Source organism: Phragmites australis, chromosome 4 (genome assembly GCF_958298935.1).
Source record: "Phragmites australis chromosome 4, lpPhrAust1.1, whole genome shotgun sequence".
Classification (NCBI taxonomy): domain Eukaryota; kingdom Viridiplantae; phylum Streptophyta; class Magnoliopsida; order Poales; family Poaceae; genus Phragmites; species Phragmites australis.
The window spans coordinates 38515074-38531999 of NC_084924.1; the positions used below are offsets into that span (position 1 = coordinate 38515074).

The 16926-nt window shown below is 43.9% G+C and overlaps 1 protein-coding gene across 1 annotated transcript; it reads right to left on the reverse strand.

Annotated features, from left to right (window-relative positions):
• Positions 1-9942: 9942 nt before the first annotated feature.
• LOC133916406 (protein spotted leaf 11-like) lies at positions 9943-15616 on the reverse strand. Its single transcript, XM_062360056.1, has 4 exons — positions 15005-15616; positions 12127-12243; positions 11610-12035; positions 9943-11514 (listed from the first exon to the last, which is right to left on the reverse strand). Exons 1-4 carry the CDS (start codon positions 15599-15601, stop codon positions 10309-10311), a joined length of 2346 nt encoding a protein of 781 aa, XP_062216040.1. The 5' UTR covers positions 15602-15616; the 3' UTR covers positions 9943-10308.
• Positions 15617-16926: the final 1310 nt, after the last annotated feature.

Genomic DNA, 16926 nt, shown 5'->3' on the forward strand with positions numbered 1-16926 from the left:
GGATCTTAGGCTAAGTATGAGTTTGTCTCTACTGAACTTGTATTGCTTAGGTCTAGTCCCAATGTTGAGGAGTGTGAGAGTTGCCTGATTGTCATGGCTGAACTTGCCGAGCTTCGTAATGTGAATGCTCAAGTCGCTAGTCGACTTAAGAGTGCCGAGAAGAAGCTCCTTGAGAAAGAGTCTAGGTCTACTCTCTTAGGTGCTTGTAAAAATTACCATTTGCTTGCAAAGGATGTTGAACTAAAAAACAAGCACCTGAAGGAGATAGAGTCTAGATTGGAGAGTGCTAAAAGTTCAAAGGATGTGTAGCCGAATTGTTCATCTGCACCATCTTTCAGGATAAACTCAGCTAGGTTAGAGGGTAAGTTCAAAAGCTTCTGACTAAGAATGAGTACTTCATTTGTCTAGTGGAAAAGTGCTCAGAGGGCAAAGGGAAAATAAATTTGATCTTGACCAAGATCAAGATGTGTGCTGACAAGGAGAGTTTAGCTCTTGGGTTGAGTTTTGAGAGGGTGGCTGACAATGGGGAGAGTAAGACTGTGTTCACCACACCTACGACCCTAAAAGCTGAGAAGTCCAAAATCAATACCACACCACAACCCATCAAGAAACCTATTCCACAACCCACAAAGAAGAAGCCTGCATCACAACCCAAGAGAGCTCCACAGCCTAAGATGAGAAAGCCTGTGAGAGAGTGCCAAGTGACCGGTAATCGAGTTCCCGAGAGATGCTATCACTGCACCTACTACCAGAGAGAGAGTCACTTGGTTGGATTTTGCTTTCTTCGTAGGAGAGATGAGCGGCGTGATGGGAGTGAAGCACTTGGGACATGTACCGCCCCTCTGTTGGTGTACATGAGTCTTTTTCTCGCTTCCACTCATAAGTCCCTAAAATTTTTCAGTCTCTTCCTAGAGGTGTTGCTCGACGTAGATTTTACCATGACTCATATGGTTTTTGTTTACATGTAAGAGGCTTTGAGTCACAGTGCTTTAGCGAACCACGTTTCCCTCGTCATGGTTCTCACCCCCAGCGTGCTAATATTGATCTACATTCACCTTCTTTCACTGCTTCAGGGCGGGTGACTCAGTACTGGATTCCCAAGGGATTTCTGCCTAACCCCAGTACTGAGCCATCCACCTACTATTATTCTCATATATAGGTGGCAGATCGAGGCCTGGAGAACAAGTGGCTCATCAACTCCAATTGTTCGCACCATATGACTAGAGATGCATCATGGTTTTCCAACCTCACCCCGATGAAGCAAAACGAGTACATTATTTTCAAGGATGATCGAAAAGGACAGGTAAAGGCCAAAGGTATGGTAAGGGTGAATGAGAGTTTCACTCTCAAGGATGTGGCTTTGGTGGAGCATCTAGGATATAATCTTCTCTTTGTATCTCAGTTGCTAGATAATGATTTGAAAGTGCGTTTCAAATGTAATACTTCTCGAGTTCTTGAATCTTCTGGCGCATTGATTTGCAAGATTTTCAGAGTTGGGAGAGTTTTTGGGGCTGATTTTTCTGAGTCTCTTGGTTCTTCTCATTGTTTGATTACTCAAATTTTTTTTGAGCTTTGGATGTGGCATAGGAGACTATAGCATATGATCCTTGATTTGCTTACTTGTTTGAGTGCCCTAAACTTGATCCGAGGATTACCCAAGCTCAAGTTTGAGAAGAATCTTGTTTGTACTCCTTATTTGTATGGCAAGATGGTTGCTGCCTCCCACACACTAGTCAATTTGGTGATGACTGAACGACCAGGAGAACTTCTCTATATAGATATTGTTGGTCTTTCTTGGGTTTGTTCGGTGGGTGGCAATTGGTATGTTTTTGTCATTGTTGACAATTTCTCTCGCTACTCTTGGGTCTTCTTTTTTGTGAGCAAGGATAAAGTGTTCTCATACCTTCGGAGATTAGCTTTGAGATTGTTTAAGGAACTTCCTGGTGCATTGAAAGCAATTCGCAGTGATAATGGCACCGAGTTCAAGAACTATCCCTCTGATGCTTTCTATCTTGACTATGATATTGAGCATCAATTTTCTGCCACACGCATTCCTCAACAGAATGGCGTGGTTGAAAGGAAGAATAGAACTTAGATGCAGATGGCTAGGAAGATGCTCGATGAGTATATGACTCTTATTAGGTTTTATGCTGAGGCCATAAGCACAGCATGCTACATCTCCAATCAGATTTTCTTGTGTTCGATCTTGTTCGATTTTTTATGAGTTGCGCTTTGGGAGGAAGCTGAAGGTTTCACATTTGAGAGTCTTTGGTTGCAAGTGCTTCATCCTAAAGCGTTGCAATCTTGACAAATTTGAGTCGCATTCTTTTGATGGCATTCTCTTGGGGTGTTCTCCTCATGGTCATTCTTACGGGGTCTTTAATCTTGACAATAACATCATCATGGAGTCATTTGATGTGACCTTTAATGAAACAACCTCTTGTGCTAGTTTTGTCATTGAGTGTGTAGGTGATCAGAAGATTAGTTAGAGCATCTTTGTAGATAGCGACCTTCCAGCTCTCGGTGAGGAAGAGGATGATCTACTACTTCCCTCGACCACACCGCCTTCAGAGCTAGCACCTGCTTCTTTTACTCCAGCAGAGGATCCTATAGCGTCTACTTCCACTTCAGCTACTCTCGAGCCTACACCAACACAGGTTGACGAGGAGTTCACCTCTAGGTATGAGGCCCCTCAACACATTAAGCGGTGACACCCTCCACACATGATGATCGGAGATCTTAAACAGAGGGTAATGAGGTCCACGACTGCTTCTCATGCTTATTTTACTGATTCTGCATTTGTTGCTTCTTTTGAGCCTTATCATGTTAGACATGCTCTTTCTGATTCGAGTTGGATCAATGCCAGGTATGAAGAGTTAGAAAATTTTGAGAGAAATCAAATTTGGGTCTTTGTAGAACCACCTCCTAATGTTCACATCATAGGCACAAAATAGGTTTTCAAAAACAAACAGGGGGGATGGGTCTGTAGTGAGAAACAAGACTAGACTAGTGGCTCAATGTTCCACTCAGGTAGAGGGGGATAGACTTTGGAGAGAACTTTGCACCCATAGCTAGCCTAGAAGCTATTAGTTTCCTTCTTGCATTCGTGCATCCGAAGGTTTCAAGTTGTATCAAATAGATATCAAGAGTGCTTTCCTAAATAGTTTCATTCAGAAAGAGATCTATGTTAGGCAACCGCTAGGTTTTGAGCACCCCAAATACCCACATAGAGTTTATAAGCTTAGAAAGACTTTGTAATGCACCTAGAGCTTGGTATGACAGGCTTAGGTATTTCTTGATAGAGCATGGGTATGTGATAGGGTCAGCTGATAAAATTTTGTTCACTCTCAGGCATGGCAATGATTTCTTTTTTGTCTAGATATATGTGGATGATATTATTTGTGATGGCTCTTCTCATGCACTTGTGGCCAAGTTTACATAAACTATGAGCAGGGAGTTTGAGATGTTGATGATGGGTGAGCTCAACTTCTTTCTTGGGCTGCAAATCAACCAATGCAAGCAAGGTACATTCATCCACCAGACGAAGTACACTAAGAACTTGCTGAAGAAGTTTGACATGAGTGATGCGAAGCCCTTGGCGACACCAATGGCTACCTCTACTGTGCTTGATCTAGATGAAGATGGTGAGGAGGTGGACCAGCGGGAGTACAGGAGCATGATCGGCTCTATCCTGTATTTGACGGTGACAAGACTCGATATCCACTTCATCGTTTGCTTGTATGCTCGCTTTCAGGCTTCATCGAGGATGACTCATAGCCAAGCAGTGAAACGCATTCTAAGGTACCTCAAGCATACTCTCAAGTATGGGCTTTGGTTTTCTGCTTCCTCTTCGCTTTCTTTTCAAGGTTTCTCGGATGTGGATTTTGCTGGTTGTAGAATTGACAGGAAAAGTACCTCTGGTACTATCACTTCTTGGGTACTTCTCTTGTGTGTTGGTCCTCTCGCAAATAGTCTAGTGTTGCGCAGTCTACTACTGAAGCTGAATATGTAGCTGCTGCTAGCTGTTGCTCACAGGTTTTGTGGATGGTTGCTACTTTGAGGGATTTTAGGTTGAATTTCAAGAGTGTGCCACTTTTGTGTGACAACACTAGTGCCATAAGCTTAGTCAATAACCCAGTTCAACACTATAGAACCAAACATATAGATGTGAGATTCCACTTTCGAAGAGACCACAATGAGAAGAGAGACATTAAGTTGAGCTACATAGATAACCAATGCCAGCTAGCTGATATATTCACTAACCCTCTAGATGCTACAAGATTGCCTTTTTGATAGGAGAGCTTGGTGTGTGTCATCCCTATAGCATTGTGTGAGGGGGAGTTGTCCTTTGTATATACTCTATCATACTTTTGTTGTATTTACATTACATTTCATTATGTAACATAATCATAGTAGTTGAGATTTGACTTATATGACTTTAGCATAGTAGTTGAGATTTGACTTATATGACTTTAGCATTTTCTGTTGCTAAACTTGAATTTGGACTAAGTTGAGTAGTTGTGTGGAGTAAGCTTTTAATCTTAGGCTCTTCTTGATGCTTTGACATGATACATTTCAAGCAATCTAGCTTTCCTTAAGATGAAATTTGACAATTTTATGAATCATGTAGACTATGAAATGCTACATTCTTGATCACCATGTCCATAATTACTTTGGTTTAGTCAATACTTGTGTTAACGCTAGCTTGATGGATATCTTGTCCTAGGCTTCTTCATTCAAGATTGTGGATTGAGGAATATTACACTATATTTTTTATCTTTGTCAAATGTTTAGCTCATGATAGAACCTTTGGGGAGCATGTGTTCCTTGTGTCGCAAAGACACTACTTAACTTGATCATGTGAAAACTTGTTTTGCTGTGAAAATTTGAATATTCTGGTGAATTCAAGTATCTTGTGCTAAAATATGATCCAATACGGTTGTCTTACAGACTCAAGGTGCTTGTTGTATCCAGTCGCGCGACACTTTGCTTGGATAAAATTCAACTTGAAAGGATAAAAAAATGAAAGAAATGTGCCTAAATGATCAAAAAAAATTAACCACTTGATCTAACTAAGTCTTGGTTTCATATGTGAGCGATTGCAAAGCTTGTTGTCATGAATGTGTGTTTGCCTATTTTGAGATTGAATTTGGCTACTTCTTAATGCTTGTATTACCTCGGCACGAGTTGATGCTTATGTGGTGGTCACCTTGCACATGATTAGCTATGTGAAATTAAATACGCCAACCAACTCTTCGGGTTTAGCTTATCAAGCTTCATGTTCTTGTGTCACTGTCGGTGTATCAGGAACCGGGGGTCCCCGAATCCCGAGGCCAGGCCAGCAATCCGCCACATGGCGCCATCCCGCGGAGTCTCCTCCGCAAGGTAAAAAAGACTAAGTCCCGGGAGAGGGCGCTCGGGGCCACATTTGGTGGTCCCCGAGTACCCCAGTTCCCCGATAATCCACGAAGTCTAAGTGCCGGGAAGAGAGTGCTCGAGGCTGCGTGCGGTGGCCCCCGAGCACCCGAGTCCCCCGACAGTCAGGAAAGCTAAGTACCGGGAGAAGTGTGCCCGGGGCCGCGAGCGGTGGCTCCCTGGGCGCCCAAGTATCCCGAGGACCCACTGAAGAAAGTTCCGGGAGAGAGTACTCGGGACTGCGTGCCGCAGCCCCCGAGAACTCGGTCCCCTGAGGATCCGTACAAGCATGCCCAGGAGAGAGTGCCCGGGGAGGTGAACAGTACCCCCGAGCACTCGGTTCCCCGAGGATCAAGAAAGGGCATTCTCGGGAGAGAGTGCTCAGGGAGATGTACAGTGACCCCCGAGCACTCGGTTCCCTGATGACCCAGAGAGCCCCCTGATAGTGGCCCCCAAGGGGCCCACCGATGAGGTGTCAGCCAGTCAAAGGCCCAAGGCCGCATTTAAAGAGCGCGTGTGGCCTGTCACCCCCAACTGCTCCCGCCACGCTCGGTGTCAGCTCCTGCCACGTTCTGGCAGAAGGGCGTGGGGTCACTGAATGCACGGGTCCCATCCCATGCCATCCGGCCCGTCTCGGGATAACGTCGTAAGGGCCGAGGCGTTCCGTCTGCCGCGCTGCTGTGGCAGGGGAACAAGACAGGGCGGGCACGCCGGGCCGCTCTGCGGCTGCCCGGTGGGCCCTCTCCACGGCGCCCGTTGCCAGTGCATTTATGGTGACGGACGACCGGGCGTGGGACGCATTTTCTACCCCCGGTCACTTCGCCCAGAGGTAATGATGACGCCCTTTCCCTTTATGGTGTCTCGGAACTCGTGCCCCCCTCCCGTTCGGAGCACGCTGCTGTCGGCGGGTATTTAAAGCAGCCGACGGCATAGAAGAAAGCAGGTGTGGAAAAGAAAGAAGGGAGGAAACAATTGCTCACAAGCAGAGAAGAGAATATCGAGAGCACCCAAAGCCGACGGCTACACACAGGCCGAAGAACAAGGAGCCCCAGGCTCTAAGATAGATAAACATTCTTGTAACTAGCAACATCCTTGAGGGACTTCCTCAGGGCATTTATAGTATCCATACATGAGTAGGGTGTTACGCCCCCGTGCGGCCTGAACCTGTCTAAACGCCAGTGCATTTACTCCGTTCCGCATTAAATCATTCCACCCCCACCGACCATCGCATTCATACCCATTTATTTCTCCGGCGAACATATTCAGGATCATCCCCCCGGCCGAATCTCTAAAAAGGGGTCCCTCAGGATCCCTGCGACAGGAGTTAATCCTCCGACAGTCACTGTCTCTTTTTGAACCTCTGTGCAATTGTGAGCTCCATCCTCTCCTTTTCGGAACCCTTTTGACATTTCTAGCACTTGCAAATACTTTGTGGTAGACTTGTGAAAGCTCATTAGGATTGCATGTTCATGCATTGCATAATATTTTGTCTTTGATGTTTGCATTGCCAAAGGGGAGAGCATATGCACAAAGAAGAGAATATGCTACAAAGGAGAAGAAATGAGAAATTTTGCAACAAATCTCAAGGAAAAATGAAAATGTCCATTCATCAAGGATGAGCATTTGTTTTTGAGTTTTTGAGCTTTTCTTACTCCTTTGAGGTTTTAGCTTGTCTTTGCCTATCTTTGGCCTTTTGCAATCTGTCTTATACCAAGTAATTTGTATTTACTCTTTTTCGAGTTTTTCGTCACTTGGATGTGCTTCACTTCTTCAATCTCAAATCTTTGTGCTTTGAGGGTTGTCAATGCACTCATCAAGCGAAAGATTGAGAAACCAAGTGGAGAAGTGTCTTGGTTTGCTTCTAATGAGGCATTAACAACAGTTGATGTGTCTTCAACTTGGTTAGCATGTGTTTGTCAATGCTTGTACTTGTTCGTGTCTAACTCGAGTTGTCGGTGTTTGGAATTGGCGAATTATTCTATGTACGTAGAAAAACTACACACACCGAAAGTTCCGGTGTGAACATCGGATGTTCCAGTGTTCACCGGAAGTTCCAGTGTGGACAGTGTATACTCGCCAGACTATTTCTTGCAGAGAGCAATTTTTCAGGCGAAATAGGAGATCAATGCACTAGAATGTCCGGTGAGTTTTGTGGCTACACCAGAGGGTAGCATCGGAGTATTTTCAATGCTGAAGCAGAAATGGAAGTAAACATCGAATGGTTCGGTGATGGACTTTGAGAGTGCCGGAGTATTTTCTACAAAGTGGAGATTTTTGGCGCCAAGTTTGATTATGTACGCCAGATAGTCCGGTACTGAGATTATGAACACTGGAAAATGCACCAGACATTTTGTTGCAGAGAGGTTACAGAAGGGTGGTTCTGTGGATTGGTACACACCGGATTATCCGGTGATAAACATGAGATCACCAGAAGCTATCACCAGATCTTTTCTTACAGAGAGCAAAATTTTCCTGGAACAAATAGTGTTACATTCACCGTATGGTCCGGTGTTCATGAGCAGAACACACTGGAACATTCGATATTCACATTTTCTGCAGAATATGCTCTGAGTTGAAGTTTTTGATTTAATACTAACCTGGAGATATTTTGGAATGTGGAGAAATGTGTTTGCTTGTTTCAAGGTGTGCAGGTGACGGATGCAACTTGACGATCGACGGCGAGTGATCATGGCTAAGCAAGTGCTTGATGCCAGACGATCAAAGAAGGTCGGGTGGAGTCAAGAGTGATCCTAGCTGTATATGAAGGTCAAGCAAAGTATGAAACAAAGGATGAAGATGGTGTGTTGACAAAGTAAAGCGAAGGGGATGCCGGTGCAAGTGACAAGTCAGCCCGAGGAATCGGTAGTGGGAGAGACTTGCCGGCGATCAAGATCGTAAGATGGAGGACACGTGTCATCATTGTAGCGCTAGCTTCAGGTGGAAGCAAGTGGCGGCTAGTCACGCTTTGAGAAGTGTGCTAGGGTTTTGCGGTTTAGCCTCAAAACCGTGAGAAGACTAGAGGAGTACATGGCACCATCGTGAAGCTTGTGTCAAGGCGAAGCTAAGTCATAAAGACGTCACGGCTATCTGATGAATTGAGAAAAAAATAGAATATAATACCCTCGATGATAAGTAGAAATGTATTACAAGATAGAGATATTTTGGGAAAAGACTATGAAACTTGGGATCAAATTTCCGAGGCCTAAAAAAGAGAGATAGTGCTATAGGTAGAGGTTGAACCAGCTATTTGGGAGAGCCTAGTCATAGGTTTTGAGGAGAGGAGAGGATAGGCTTAGAATTATAATAGGTAACAGTTTTTCTGAGGGAAAAATCTTGTAATCTGTCTAAAATAAGGCTGATCTCTTTGAGTAACGAAGTTTATGCTTTTGCATATGCTTGAGTTCCTCTCCTTCTAGTTTCCTTCTATTATTTTACTTACAAGTTTGCAAGTTCTCGATGTTTTGTTGTTGATTTTTGTTTTTCCTTTTGGGCTGAAATTTCAACACCTTAGGAGGTTGTTCTTCTTGATGCTAGAGGTATAGAATTCACATATATATGCATATGTGATGGAGTCTTGAATTCTCTTGCCTCTAGACCATCATCTTGAAGAGTTTACTTGCCCGGTGATCTTATCTTTGTTTTTTCCATCTTCAAAGTTTTAAACTTTTGGACACAATGACACATAGAATGGTCTTGAATGAAACATATGGTTCATATTTTATTCGTAGAGTCATATTACCTTGAAACTTTCTATCTTACTTTGTCTCTCTGAGTATTTTGCTTCCACTCAAAGTTTGAGGTGCATTGGGTGATCAAAATAAGAGAAAGTCATTTATTTCACAAGAAATTATTGAGATATCTATTCACTACTCTCTAGTCACCACTCTCGATACTACAAGAACATGAAGATACCATCGAGTAAATGTATTTGTTCTCGTAGGCAAGCTCCAAACACAACATACTGCATCCAAGTAGATTTCCTTTGTATGAGTACACAGAAGCATAACCAAGATAGCAAAGACAAATGCAAGATCAACGACACTGTGATCTAATATTTTTAACAAGATTCAACCATCTGCCTACATCCTCTAGACATAACTACAAACGGTTTTTTTAAAATTATATGTTTGATGTACTACAATTACAATAATGATATCGCTTATTTATAAACACAATAGAGTCTATGATTACAATGATGATATCTCTTATTTATAGAGACAAGAATAAAATCTGACTACACCTCTATCCTTAACCATCCTAACTTTATATAAATACGACACGTATTCCAACACTTCCTCCGGCTGGCTGCAGTATTCCAGGGTAGAGGCAAACAAGGACAGGCCACAGACGCTCAAGGATTCAACATGCCGATTATTTCAATTCTGTGTGTGTGTCTCTCTCTCTATATATATATAACTGGACCGAAGTTTGCACCTGACCAGCTGTGCTATAAACTCGAGATCATTCCACTAGGGCAAAAGCCACCAATGCTCCACTATCAAGATTCAACAAGAATTGGGACGAACAAACACTTGAACTAAAGCTTTACTGCAGCTGTTTGTCAGGCATGTAAACTTATCAACCTAGGAAGCCAGAAAATTAGTCCTGTACTAAGCACCCGGTACAAGTACAGCGACACCTCCCTAAAACTCGAGGATACTACATTCAATCATCGGTACCTTGTACGAACGACACACGCAGGTTAACAGTTGCCTCAAAACCCACATGTCAACATGCTCATGGCCCTAAATCACGTTGCCCAAACCTCCTAATTTGCAGTGTACAATACAAACATCAAACCTCCACAATAAGAATTTCAGGCGATCTTCCACCTGCCAGCCTCAGCCAAAAAACAAGCCATTAACTACACAAACAAGCTGCTGATCAATCACCTCATCTATCAGGAATATGTGATGAAGTGGGAAGCAGTGATTGCTCTACTTGCATGTCTGCTTGCGCTTGGGCTTGAACCACCTGAGCCTGCCTTTGTGCCTGTGCCAGGGCCTCTGCTTGAGCTTGGGCTTGGGCTTGACTCTGCTGCTTTAGGAACCGATTCATCCTTTCGAGCAGCTGGATTGCTTTCCTCTTTCCTCTGTCTGTGCCACTTTCTGCTAGATCCTCCAGCAAAAACACAATACCCTGCTCCTGCGCTTCAGCAAGATGCTGTTGCTGCTGTTCGCCATTGCAGAGATGCACCATAACAGCAACTGCATTTTCTTTGTTCCTTGCAGATCCATTTCTGATAACTCTAACAAGAACAGGTATTGCAGAAGCAGCACCGATAGCTGCCTTGCCTTCAGGATGGCCAGAGAGGATTGCCAATATTGCAAGGGCCTCATCTACCATTCCACTCTCAGTCTCCATGAGTAGTTCTAGTAGTATAGGGACCAATCCAGCTCTAACAGTTTTACCCTTGTTGCCCTGATAAATACACAAATTAAATAGTGCTGTTGCCGCATCCTTTTTACCCCGTTGACTTCCATTACTCAATAGCTGTACAAGAGCTGGAATTGCCCCGGAAGCCCCAATAGTCACCTTGTTCTCATCTACAATAGAAAGGCTGAACAGTGTTGCAGCTGAATTCTCCCGAGCCTCCATGCTGCCTCTCTTTAACACATGCACAATTCCAGGAACAGCTCCGGAGGTGACTATTCTTGCCTTGTTCTCTTCATAAATGGAAAGATTCAAGAGAGCAGTAACCACATGTTCCTGGGTGCTAACATCTGTTGTTGATAGCAGGCTCACAAGAATAGGAATAGCACCAGCATTTCCAATACAAGCACGATTTTCAGCACTGCGCTTGGCAAGCTGACGAAGCACACCAGCAGCACCACGTTGATCTTCAAGGTTTTGGGACGACAGCTTCTGAAGAAGCTCAACGACATTGCTATGCTCAGCAGCAGTACATGACACTGGTGCATTACTAAGTTGAGCAGAGCATTTTGGCGACTCCATACCATTCGCCTCGCACCATTGAGTTATGAGGCTGCGTAGGACATAGTTTGGAGTCAGGGATTTATTGGGAAGCTTCTGCTGTGTCTTCGGGCAGGTGTCATGGCCAGCCTCCAGCCACCTCTCTATGTACCCTCGCTCGTAAGTCTGAACATGCATATGCAAGGAATTATCGTAAGATGAAATGCAAAAGTAGCATCTGTAAATTGAATAAAAGCATAAAAACAGTATTTAACAAAGACCTGTCCAGTGGCGACAATAACTGGGTCTTTCATTAAATCCAGTGATATTGGGCAACGGAAATCATTAGGAATAACAGGACATGTTGAGTTGTCTTTTGAGGAGATGTCTGTTGTACTTGCTGGAGCGCCTATTTCAGGGTCTTCAGTCTGCTTAAAATCCTTGATCTTTTTCAGGAGCATCAACATCTTCTCAACAACTGCACCAGGATCACCACCACTAGCCATCTCATGCAAGGTCAGAGATTCTTGATTGAGGTCAGATATTGTGACAAGCTGCAACTTCTCAGATAACCTTCGAAGAATATCCGGATCTATATTAGCACCGCTGGTTGAACTGTAGACAGACATCAGATCATTAAAAATATCATCATCAGATGTATCCGATCGTTCCTTAGCTCTTTTGAACTGAGCATGCACCAATTCAACCTGCACAACATTGTGGATATTATGGTAACAGGAACAAGAAAAGTAAAACATTGACACGGTATTATTGTAACTCTGGAATATAGTAGTCTACCTGCTCTCTTACTTCATCTGATATGTTAAGCTCATCAAACGAGATACCAGCTAAGGCTTGTTCAAGCCTTGCTGTAATGTCTTGGAAAGTCTTCATTATTTTCTCTCTCTCAAGAACCTGCTCACAGGGGAGTTACCTACTGTAAGAAAACGGCCATGATTGTGTATCTATAGTTTATGTGCTGTGCCAAAGTAATTGCTATAGCATCAGACAAAATAAACCACAGAACGGATATGCGTTGGAGGGTATCTATTGATAGACACGATTTAATGCTCATATAGGATCTAGTCTGAGGAGACATTAGACACACTAGTACCAAATCATGCTGATTTACAATAAACAAGCTGTGCAAACATATAGAATTGATTAATTAACCAATGTATACCTCACAGGAAATAAGTAACAAATTCGCATTTGTATCTTAAAAGTAACAACAGAGTGATAAGTACTTATCTTAAAAGCAATAAGTGTAAATTACAGCAATATTTAAAACTTGGGTAATATTTGCTCAGTGCCATGCTGCCATATAGAAGACTACTGAGTAGGAAATATCATCCATATGTGCCCCAGCCCCCCAGGGCCCACATGTCAGTGTCACATTGGATAGAGTTTTCCAACGTATGCATCTTTTCATGTAGATGCCTAGTGATTTCGATCTACATGAGTTTTAGGGTATGTAGATTAAAATCACAACGTATTTGACTCCTCTATACGCATAAACAAGATCATGGGAAAAACCAGTGTTAGGACACAGGCCACAAACATGGGTGCTGGAATCCAACTCGGATTTGGGTGTCCGATTCAGTGAAAAAGTCGTTGGACATGGGAAATGTTACTTGGACATTTTAGTCCCTCTGTCTTTGTCATCCTCCCTCCCATTCACATCTATTATCCAATGCTAGTGTGGTGGATGCAGGGTGATGCCGCATCACCAAGAGGATGTGCGTCCATGACATGGCACTCGAGAGTCAGGACACCTATCGGCTTAGTATGCACCGAGGACGTCATGACATAACCTAGATTGTTGGCAAGGAGGGTGTGTGGGATGGTGAGGCATTTGTGTTGGTCATGTACGCTTAGCGCGCGATGGAGCTTGTATGATCGTGCCAAGGTAATGCACTTCCAATGACACTAGAGTGCAAGTTCTTCCACGCATCTTTAGGAGCAATTTCATCTCAGCTCAATCAATTGGCGGTCAAATGTTCAAAAAGTATGAATGCATGTTTGCCTCATGTGTCCAATAGTTGAAATTGTAGTGGTGGTTTGATCCTCAGAAGCAAGGGTGAAGGCTAGACATTATGTGGCGTAGGGGTGCGGATGGCGACGATAGTCAGTACTAGATAAGGGTCACTCGACAAATCGACCAAATCCTTCAATAGAGTTCAGTGGGACTAGATCCCCAACGGCAAATCAACCAAATCCTCCAATATAGTTCAATGGAGCAACTCGTCTTGAACTCTTGATTCCTCGCGGTTCATGGCATCAGCGACCAATTGAGCGTAGTAGGTGCCAAGGCAAACAGCTTGGTGGTGAAGGTCCAGAAGACCAAGGGTGAGATGAGCTACTAGCCTTTCCACTTTTAGATGGAGGCAAGACAATGACGAGTGGTGTGGGTAGAGCCCATTGACAGAGTGGTTGAAAAGGAACGATGGCATCTTTGGATGGTATTGAAGTGTACCATACTCTTTCAGAGATATATACCTAAACTAAGTATCTTACGGTGGTGCGAAACTAATTTTTTCCTATGATTAAATATGCAAGCCTCTTACAAGGCCTTATAAGCACCCACTTATTGTATAAGCTTAAGCAATAGGGTCACCACTTGCTTAAAAGTTATCACATTTTACAAAATTGCAATTGAGCCTTGCAGCATCCAAAGCTTACATAGTTTTATACTTCCAACGAAACATCCAAATGTTTTAGCTTACTTTTCTAATGAAGCTTTGTGCCAAATTACTAGCATTATCTTCTTGGTTGACTCATCTTACTCCACAATCGTTAGTCCATGTAAGTAACAGCAATCGATTAAGTAAATTAGTAAAAAGCTATTCTTGTGTGTGGCCCGATGCTACAGATCCATATAAACCACATTCTGTAAAGAGATTAAACTAGCATCACACGCCATCCTTAACTACCTGCACCACAAAAACGGAAATAGAAAAAGCAACTGCACAAACTCTATCAGCTTTTTTCAGCTGCAGAAAGATAACTTTTAAGTAATGCTACTGTTAACCCAGGTATGGAAATCAACCTTGTAGTAAATAGCAACAGTGATGCAGTAATTACAGTGAGCTTTTACTCCGTATTTCGTAGAAACTTGCAGCTATGAAGCTCGTACATACTATATATGACCTATTAAGACCTCAAAGGCTCAAACTAACAAACTTTGGAATGCAATGACAATGGTTACACCAAAATTAAAAAGAATCATATAATAATACAATTCAGGCACAATACCATGTTTGGCCAGGTCTGACCCATCTTTGTAAACGAAAAGGGTACTAACTAAGGTATTAGACAGACTTGCTCAACAGCATTAGACTATGTCAGCTAGCCCGACCGGGCACTGATTTGACAACAAGGTATTCCAAAACCTAGTCCAACCTTGATAAAAGTATTAAGCTTTCACAATGAAAAAAAAGAATAACAGGCAACAAATTACTCTACATAAGAGGCAAGAGATTATTACGGAGTGTGCGATTGGAAGTGCTAACTCCGCAGAATTTACACACTAAAATTCCCTCCGATTCGTCAGGCAAATTATCCTACCTCCACAACAAAATCCCAATTTAACGCGAAGAGCAGTAAACGGAAGAAATTTAAGCAGCAGAGCCTAAGCAAGGCAACAAAGCTGCAAGCTTTAAGCGAGATATCCCACCAGGAAGATCTTGCTGCCGCTGCTGCCGAGCCGTAGCAGCTCCCCAGCGAAGTCGAGTGCTTCTCTGAGCTGCCGGAGCGAGGCCTCCGACGCCACCGGCAGCGGCCTCGGCGTCTCCTTGGCCTCCTCCAGCATGGGCGCGAGCAGCCGGATCCGCCGCGACAGGTTGCAGAACTGCCTCCGGTACGCGTTCCTGAAGCCTGAGATGGCCGCGATCTCGTCCACCAGCTCCACCAACCTCTCCACCACCGCTCCCTCCTCCCCCACCACCTCCTCCTTCGCCTCCCTTTCAGTCGACTCCGAACCCGAGGCCAGCGGTGGAGCGGCTGCCGACTTGGCTGCGGCGGCGGCGGCGGCGTTGGTGTTGGCGTCAGTGTTAGAACCCGCCTTCGCTTCCTCGTCCATGGCGACAGAACTGAGGCTCAGGCTCGGGCCTTGTCCTGCGCGCAGCACGGCGGCCGGAGGCTGGGAGCGGTGGCTGGGTGCGGGGAAGGGGATTTGGAGTAGGCGAGCGAGGCTGGGGCTCCTGCGTCCTGCCTCGCCTAGTATAGCTTCGCTCTGCCATGCGGGGCCACAGGTCCCAGCGGTCAGCGTCATCCCCGCGCTGATATATGAGCTCCCCGAGCCGCTGCGCCCCTCCGCCGCGCCGGCTCGGCTCGGCTCGGCTCCAGCTGGTGCACCGCACGTGTAGACCCTGAGAGTGAGAGTCGTGAGGAGGAACGGAGCGCCAGATTACCACCGGTGCATGCATTGGATCCAGGGACCTGCGCCAGTGGAGCTGTACGTGGCTTTTGGGCCGGGAGCTGTTGGGATTTGGATGGGTTTCTATTAGATCAAGTGATATGGCTAATTTGGATGCCTTTTTTTCGACTAATTTGGATGGAAGGGAACTCAAAAGCAAAGCGGCCGCGTCGTGACCTGGCTGCTTAGTTAAGATCAGTGGATTGGCGCGTCTATGTTGGGCCTCATTTTTTATAGAGTATGATAAAAAAGATTAAAAAAATTGGATTCACTAATTTTGAATATTTTAATATTTATTTATAAATTTATCAATATTTATCATATTCATTAATTATAGTAAAAACAGTAGTACTTTCATGCGTGCACATAATTTGTTTTAGATATGTAGACGGGTAATACAAACCTAACAAATTTGTTTCATATTTTTTTGAGTTTTAGATATTTTTCATTGTATTTTAGATTATTTCAGTCGATTTACAATATAACTAATATTCATTTCAGCATTTTTCTAAAAAAAAATTAAAATGGAAATTATATTATATGTGTAAATATATGTATAGCTCAGAAGCAGTTACTAGTAGCATGAATAAGGTTTTTGTCTGATCTCGAAAAGAAAATTTCAAGAATTTTGTCATAAGTAATGGATAATAATTAATGGGGATATATATATAGGTCATCAAGTTTTGCATTGAAGCGGACGTTGACGATCGAATTAATTAAGCGTGATGGATGCCTGATAGTGATTTCTCGTTCATCTGCGATGCTGAAACTTATGGACAGAAGCGTGAAGATGGCATGTTCATCAATCAATTAATCCATGTAGCTCGTAATCTCAATGCACTTAAGTATTTCAATACGTCCACAAAAATATTAACACTTGACGAGACCATGGTTGAGAAAATCATTTGCTTGAGGATTTAGCTGTAACAAGTTGTTCATCTAGAATCTCCAATGCAAAATTTAGGCACAACGGCGCGAGGACTGAGCAGAGAGAGAGAAGGCACAACGGTACGACCAGGCACAAAGAAAAGGCACAACGACGCGATCGGAGCACCGGCTATGACAGCATGACCGGCACAGAGAGAGGGCACGACAAACTAACCGACAGTGTTGACGATATTTGCCAGGCCTCAGTCCCCTTCATCATTGGACAACGATGGCGACAATCTACTATGGGGCAT